The sequence below is a fragment of the Schistosoma mansoni genome (assembly GCF_000237925.1).
Source record: "Schistosoma mansoni, WGS project CABG00000000 data, chromosome 1 unplaced supercontig 0122, strain Puerto Rico, whole genome shotgun sequence".
Lineage (NCBI taxonomy): Eukaryota > Metazoa > Platyhelminthes > Trematoda > Strigeidida > Schistosomatidae > Schistosoma > Schistosoma mansoni.
The window spans coordinates 260000-268920 of record NW_017385992.1 but is presented as its reverse complement, the minus strand read 5'-3'; the positions used below and the strand labels follow the sequence as shown (position 1 = coordinate 268920).

Sequence of the window (8921 nt, the reverse complement as noted above, 5' to 3'; positions counted from 1 at the left end):
CAACGCATTCATCAATTTCATCGTCGTCGTTATCATCATATTTGTCGTAATGAAAATCATCAATGTCGTCATCATCATCATCTTCGAAAACTTGAGGATCATCAGCTAACTCGCATTCATTGTGAAGTTTATGTTCATATTTCTCAAACTTATGTAATCAATAGTTAATTGCAATACATTTATTCTCACTTATTCTACCAATCAACATCCCGTAGTAAGGTAGTAAGAAGTTTGACGAAGATGATAATGAGAAAAGAATTTCAAAACCTCATCGTTCTGGATGGCAAGCTTATATTGCCAAGGTAGGTTTATAGTGAAAACAAACTGTTTTCGAATAGACAAAGTGGATTTGAAGTTTCGTATGGCTATGGTTTTGATAAACATTGATATACGCTCTTACACACATTCGGACAATAACACAATAACCGAGTCAGGCTGAATCTTATGACCAGTTTTAATTTTGTGTTTGGCAATAGAGAATGATGGATGTTTAAACTCTGCTGTTATTGGATGGTTTGATTTTATTTGTTTTTGCTACCAATTTGATATAAGTTCAAATTCCCATTAAGGATAATAAACACGGTGAGATGTGACGCAGTCGTTCACATGTCTTATTATTCAGAGTAATGTGGTATCGAATTGTTTTATGCGGTGTCACTTTCGGTTATGCCAGCCTCAATTCATCACTTTCAAACTGTTCTCTAGGACCATACTTTCATGCAAAATGAACTGATCAAAATTCCCTGTTCAGTACTAGGAAGGCATTAACAGTGTTGCAGTAGACACCGTTTTCAATTTGTAAATTGAGAAGGATATTGATGAGAGGTTGAGGCGATTTGGTGTCTGGTGCCAAGTTGTGACCAATGTGATAATCAAACGAATGATTTTGATGAAATGTATGCTCAAAGCATTCAATTAAGTCTGAGGGATTTTAATTGAACACAACAGAAATAGTAGTAATAACAATAATTTGTATTGTTTTACTTATCTTATTCTAATGGTACTGATGTCAATAATAATGATTGCAATATCAATAATATTGAAGAAACCGTCGTGTGAAATTCTTGTGAAATAAGCAAACTTTATCAGTGTTTCTGTGTTGACATTTGAATGTGAAGTGACAGTGTTGAATGTATAATACGAGCACAGAAGAGAATGGACATGAACATAGAGAAAATTAAGGACTAAGTAAACAGCCATATTCAGTTAACGTTTAATGCTCAAAGTATTCCGTCGAATGTGTTTTGGGAAGATACTTACGTGGTTGCGCTCGTAACTGCTTATGGAGGAGCATAGGCCGCACACTAGCATTCTCCATCCAACCCTGTTTCGGGCAATCCTGTATGTGTATTCTTACGTATGAGTTGTGGATGATGTTGACCATTTTCTCAGGAACTTCATGGCATTTAAAAAATTTTGAATAATGTTCTCCTGTCCGAACTTTCATGCGCTTTCTCATAGTCGATGAAGTTTTTGTATAGTGACGCGTTCCACTCAACTGACTGTTCCACGATGAAGATCATGAAGATCATGAAATCATCAACGCATTCATCAATTTCATCGTCGTCGTTATCATCATATTTGTCGTAATGAAAATCATCAATGTCGTCAGCATGTGAAATAATTTCTTCCTAATATCCATCAGTAATTATTACGCAATTTGGTGCCAGTCTGATACAAATTTATTTGAATGATGGATTTAATATAAACTTGGGATTACCATGTTCAGTAGGATACTTTGGCAATGGATTGACTATGTGAGTCCACGAATAGATTATCAGCCGACTGTTTATCTAGTACTCAGTTGTGAATGTATTCTATCATTGTAGTCAGAAAAATCGAAGTGAATAATTTCTTCTGAGGAATATTGCGGTTCGATCGAATCAGATTAACATAGAAGGGATTTCTGTTTGAGGATCCGTAAGCATTTTACTGTTAGCATATCTGAATTAAAATGTGTTCATCTGTGATAATGACTAGAGTGTTTTGTGATCAACACAACAACTTCGGATACGCAAATCAGCCCCCTCAAGAATATCTGATTTATATGCAAGCCAAACAGACCACATAACAATAAATAACAGTAAATCACATTTGTACATGATCAAGGCATAAGGTTGTCATGAGTGTGGTCCACTGCAATTAAGAAAGTGTAAATAACTTAGGAATCGTAAATCTTATGATAATTGTAGGTCAAAATGAAGCTTCCAACAAGAAGGATACGAACGTTGACAATGTAGTTGTTGAAACATTATGCAATAAGAATGTAAATAATATTCGCCCATCAATATTTCACAGAATTCGCCTATAATGTAATCCTCACCAGGATATGACGATAGGGACACTGACGAGTTTTGAAGTTTTCATTTAGTTTGGTTGAGTTATCGGCAGTTGAATAAATGCATGGCGGTACTCGCCAATATTTTACGTTATTAAGGTTAACCAGAAAATAATTTTCCAATCCAATAAACCTATACTGCGGAATGGTGACCATAAAACGAGTGTACAAGAAGAATAACAGCCTTCGCGGTCGAGGTTTGTTGTAGAATTGACACAGTATTTTCGGAAAGCGTGTATATAGCAGAAGAAACAATGCACACACATAGTGCAAACGTCAAAAAAAAGGGACAGATATAAGCAATAAAAAAAGAACAAGTTGTATAATTCATAATATAGAACGGACTTACTGAATTGCACCCTCTTCCAATGTGGGTGCATAAGAAAAGTTAACCATAATCGAAATCGGTTGTATGTTGGTTTATCTAGTTTGCACTATTTGATATTATCTCGAAAGCGCCATGTGCTGCTTATACGTATTATGTTGGAGGTGGAATGCAGCCTGAAGGAAACCGTATACTCAATTATCTTCAGAGATAAATAAATTGAAGACTTGAAATCTACATAATTCTAATCGACATGTATTACTAGACTCATTTGAAATAAGATGGTAGATGATTTCTGTGTTTATTCATAACCTAATCAAGACTGTCTGTGGATTGATGAACAATCTATCTGCTTTAAATTCACTTTGTCTTGACAAAAGTATTAGTCATTTGTAGTCACATGATCGATTAGGTATTGGCGGCCTGTTTAAACATCTAGTCTACCTGTTCCTGTCATCTAGATATTTCAACAAGTTATCTGATTTCCTTTGTTTTAATACGTCATTATGCCTATTAACCGCACAACCTATTCAAGGCTTATTCAGAGATATCGTGGTTTCTGGCAATATACAGCGACAAGAATGTACATTATCCAGATGTCGATTAACTGGGCTGCAAACGTCTAACAGGCGATCACCCAATATTTGTCGTCAGAAAGAACGAAGAAGTAAGGAACGGAAACTTGTTGAAGTACTTTGTTCTGAGAATTTTATATTGTACAAAAAATATAATATTGAATAAAGCTCCTAATAATTATAATAATAATAATAATAATGTAAAATGATAGCTTCGCTCATTTTTGTTTTGTATTTTTCAAAGATGATCAGTCATATAAATTTATTAATAGAGAGTGGCATCCCTAATTATAATGACAACTCATATCATGCTCATTAAACAAAAAATGTCCTATCATAGATAAAATCTGGTGAGAAACAACGCGTAAATATAATGACTGATATTTGAACAACAAAAGCAACGGTCAAGGTTAACAGACAGATGCCACTATCACATAATAGAAACTATTATTATCATTTTTTTAATTTCAGAGAAATAGTTTTTTCACGATGATACTCATATTAGATTGAAAGAAACGAAATAGTATTTGTGGTGATTATACGTGATATTAAAACACATATTGGTGACTGAATAGTCAAGTAATTGTACTCAGTCTGAACAGTTTTGAGAGGATGAAAGAAGCACGCATTACTTTCTCTTATAACATATACTGTTCATCGAGGATAATATGTTCATTTTGATGAAAGTCGTCTTCTCAATCACTTCAAATATGCTTATGATCCGTCCAAGTGTTTATGTTGTCCAATGATTTTTAGATGTTAAAGATGATTGTCCAGTTAATGGAAATAGAGAGGACGAAATACAAACAAGCAACGGAACGTACAATCGTTGATTGACATTACGAAACTGAAATCGCACTTCACTGTTTCTCTGTTTGGCACTGTCAATCAACATAGCTTCAGTGTCATTCTCCGAAAACGTTTTATGCATTGTATATAGCTTATTATCTGTTTTGCCTTCAGTGTATATTCCGGAGAATGAATTAATTCATCTGATCAAGCGTCAGTTGATCATTGAGACTGTACTTATTAGGTTCTGGCTACAGTAAACAGCTCGGAATACGGCAGAATAGAATGCTTTTTAAAGATATATATAATCGGTTCTCTGAAATCTAAGATGCCATGTTTTCTTTGAATTCAATATTCTGTCGTCCAAAATTCTTATTATGTATGAAATTTTATTCAACTTGATATCCTGATTTCAGAGAGCAGTCATTAAGTGAGATGGTTTTGTAGCTTATTTCCGTACGGTTTGTTTAATTATATTAAGTTCATCATCACCAATTGTGTCATCACTGCATGTTCGTCTGGCTCTTGAGGATGGAGAATAGATCGAATTACTTTCCCCACCTGGAGCAACCGAATCCGCAAACTAAACTTTAGTCTGTTTCTTACTTTTCCATTGAGATCCTCCTCGATGAGTTTCATTATCTTTTGATACTTTTGTAAAACTACTCTGTTTCACCACAGACCATTATAGCATCATTTATAAATGCATTTCCACAGCTTCTACCGGAAGGTATACGAGGAAAAATAGTGAACGGAATTGATGGTTATTATTAGGAAATTACCTTTCAGGTTTTGGCAAGACATTAGAAGTCTATTCATTGTCATTTTACTGATGACTTCAAAAGGTTCACCACATACCTTGTCAACAGCTCTCTGTATTTCTCACAATACAGCAAACGCTTTTTTTAAAGCTTGTCAAAGGATTATGAAGAAGATTGACGAATAAGAGGTTATATGAAGGACCTTGCAAAATGTAAGATCGGATGTCGCGAAACCTTAAAAGCATGTAGCCTCTTTATGTTGTGAAACATACTTCATACTCACAACATATTTACTAATAACAACATGCGAAATAGACATGACAGCATAGGGAGACATTCCACTGAATACTTCATGATCTGAATCATACTCTTCTCAAACAGATTAACTGTTCTACACTATCACATGCACAGATAACTTTTCCTTTCGTAATCAGATATTGGTCAACGGCATTGAATTGACAATGGACCACTGAAAACAATTCTGATGTTGATGAATTCACGAGATTATGCAAACAGTATTATTGTTCGTCAACAAACAGTGATTGTCAAGGTAACAACATTTTGATTAGTGTTCATATCTGTCTAAATTAAAACAATACACATCTACTGTGTCAGGAGAAAATATATTTCTAAATATCACACAAAAACAAACATTCCTAACTTATTTAAGCAAAATTATTATTCAGTTATGAATGTGTAGAATTTTATTCATTCGTCAGTATTCAATGTTTAGTTTAAGTTAAGTATACACTTGACATTATCTTATCACTGTGATTTTCTTCTATATTTGAACACAGATGATATAAAATACAAGCTCAACCGATGTGAGGGAATGGATCATTGAAATACACAGATGAAAATCAGTCTTCTATTTGAGTATTGACATACATTTTAGTTTTCAGATACAATGACCAATGTTATAGTTTCGAATGTGTCTGGTATAAGAAATCGTTCTCCATTTTCAACAGTTCACTTTCAGCGGAATGCATTATATTCCTCTGATTACAATGATTTGAGATCGTACCTGAATCCATGTGTAAAAGATAATTTGTTACCATCCAGTCAAAACAATTTGTGCTTCTTTGATTTTAACCAATCAAATCAAAACAATTGATCGTTGACGAATAATCAATACATTATTACAGACAACAAACTGTTTGTTCGTAAACATATGAGCACACATTTTGAAGTACAATTAACCAATCACCCATTTCAGAATATCGTCTATCACATCGATAAGAAGTTTTATCCTCAGAAATCAGGAATTTCAACCAACAGTGAATAAATTTCAGCTCATGATCTCAACAGCCAGAAGAATATTGGCTAATGATGATGCCATATACCTCCATGATTGGTTTATAATGAACATGTGATTTAATTAAATTCGATCTTTCTAATGGTTACTTTGAATCATCGAATCAGAAAGGAACAAATAAACACTTCAAACGCCTATATAAACCCGACAAATTCTGTAAAAATTTCATTTATAACTTGACAGGATAAGATGAGGTAAGTGTTGAATGAACATACGAACTCAAATTGAAATTCGACTCCATGAGATACCGTTGATCTGTTCATCCTGATCATTTCAGATATAACTTTTCGCCTAGTCTATGGATACTAGTTTATCTTTTCTTCGTTTGGCAATACAAACGTTTCAACTGCAACGAAATCTGCAACGACCCTTATCTGAGGTACTACGAGAACGTCATTATTGAAAATGATACTTATCTATATGTAAGTAATCAGATACATTCTAATACACATATTCCAGTCTCATCATTATAAATATTCAATGAAGATTCAACGTCATCAATCTCAACCAGTTCCGAGTGACCGTTTTAATATTAAGATAAATGGCATACACGTTAGTTGAATACACTTTATAATAAAGATATTTTTCCATATGTTTGCAACATTTTAGACTGTTTATCCCCAATTCACGTGTAGTTATCACGGTAGTCACGTACACAAAATTATGTTTTACGAAGATAGTAAGTCAAAAATTTTCTTGGAAGTCAAATTATTATTGCGTTTTGTTGATCCAATTTATGTTAATGAATCAAAGGTGATTCCATTCTCTTCAGTGAATCGGTTTTGTGCTCCTTGTAACATGCAAAACTTCTTTCAATATTTTTTTCATTGTTCAACATGGTTTGACTCTTTATAGCAAACCAAATACAGTTCAGTTTTATTATTTAAAATTGTTTATTCATTCATTACAAATTTATCAATGATGTGGCATGTTTTCATCCAATAGATGCAGATGATGTATATGAATATGGAAGGTCTTACATTGGAACTAATCATAATTACCTAAATAACTATGTGAAGTTGAATAGTGCAGTTTTGGATGAGGGTGAGTTCTTATATTATTCAGCTATTCTTTGTTTTGATCAACTTTCTCACACTTATTTCGTATAAAAGCTCCAGTATTTATCTTGATGATTACAGGAGTGGTAACCAATACAAAGTGATTGTTGTGTTTATGTTGTTTTTGCAACGGAACGTGTGTGTATCGCAGCAGGTGTTGAATGCTGTAAAGTGAAACCGTTAAATTAAACAGAGATCTTCTTTAAAATATACTCTTTCATAGAATAGAAATGATAAACCATGTTATATAATTGCGAAAGTGTAAATTACGAACATTCGAATCTTTGAAAACTACAAACCAGAAGATATCTCATGGACACGATACTTCATGGTAGACTGAGTGAATAAAGGTGATCACTTGTGCAATGGTAAGCTATGTTGTGAGTGAAGGCGGTTTGGATTATTGAAGCCTATGAATTATCAAGTTATATTTGAAGTCCTATAGACTTTTTAAAGCACTTACTTGATTCTTGGATGTTTAATGTCTCGGAGTTGCTATGTGTTATTATTCGATTATTCAAGACTATTTTTGTGATCGTATTTGTATGATTATGCATTTCAAATCCATGCATTTCGTGAATCAGCTGACCAAAAATGTGCTTGAAGAGTACGATAGTACAAGATAATTTACTCATACCAGAACACTTAAAGCATCAATGTGACATTCATTTATTTCGGTTCAACCTAATGATTGATGAATAACGAGATTCAAATACATTTTGTTGTTGTAATGTCGAATAACTATTGAACGTCTATTATTCAGTCAGAAGGTTCTCGAAGAAATTTTAAATAAGTGAAATATTCTTCTCAGTTGATTGTGTTGAAACGTTCATTATATTGTTGAATTGATAATATTTCTTGGACCTTTCCAATGAGAGGTGATTTAGCATTTAACTACTCCGGTTCATTTAAACCTGTAAATGGAGACGACAACTTGTATAAATCGGCAAACCGTGTTAAAAAGTATATTTATTGAAGTAGATAGATAATCATTGTGCAGATATTTAAACATCCCTTTTGATTTTGATTATTTCAGAGAAATTAATAGGAGTCAAAAGGACTTTTTCGATAAACGTTAATGGTGCAGGTGAGTAAACACTGATTGGTCGTTAGATCACACTAGTGAAACGTTGACACTTACATCTTCACTAACTGTGATTTCTCATACTTTGCCTGTTCATTTTAAACGAATCCAACCTTTCAAAATACAAACAAAAGAATGAAGGTGCTTCTATTCTGTCAAACGATGGTACAGTGGAATGTGAAATTCATTCACTAATTGAGTACATTCATTGAAACTATGGGAACAGTTGGAATGAACTGTGAATGACTGGATTTGTCAGGCGACAAATAAGTCATCATGGGTAATTAAAGTAACAATCTCAATATTCTTGTTGTAAAAGGAATGCAGAGTTTTATAATCATTTCAGGTTTGAGTGGAACTTGATAAACAGTCTATGATCCAAAATAAATGAATTGTGTTCTACATTGGTGACAAAGCCATCGCTGCACACAGAACATTCATCTACACATCGTTTCATCGCATAGTCATTCCCAAATATTGACGTTACAAACTGGGAAATTGTTATCTAAAGCTATTCGTTTCTCATCTACAACAAATGGACACTGAAATCAAAATCAGTTAACCGGCAGAAATCTTTATATATATACTGCCAATTTATTTCTCAAGTTCAATATGTAGACAAAAACTCCTAAGATCATGTCATGCGTACTGAGTGTCCATTGTTTCAAATTGAATT

At 33.4% G+C, this 8921-nt stretch overlaps 1 protein-coding gene across 1 annotated transcript; it reads left to right on the top strand.

Annotated features, from left to right (window-relative positions):
* Positions 1-6583: 6583 nt before the first annotated feature.
* Positions 6584-8256, top strand: Smp_154590 (hypothetical protein; the record flags this gene model as incomplete). Its single annotated transcript, XM_018791688.1, has 4 exons — positions 6584-6655; positions 6713-6782; positions 7049-7147; positions 8198-8256. The coding sequence occupies 4 exons, from the start codon at positions 6584-6586 to the stop codon at positions 8254-8256; spliced, it is 300 nt and encodes a 99-aa protein (XP_018645161.1).
* Between the last annotated feature and the right edge of the window lie 665 nt (positions 8257-8921).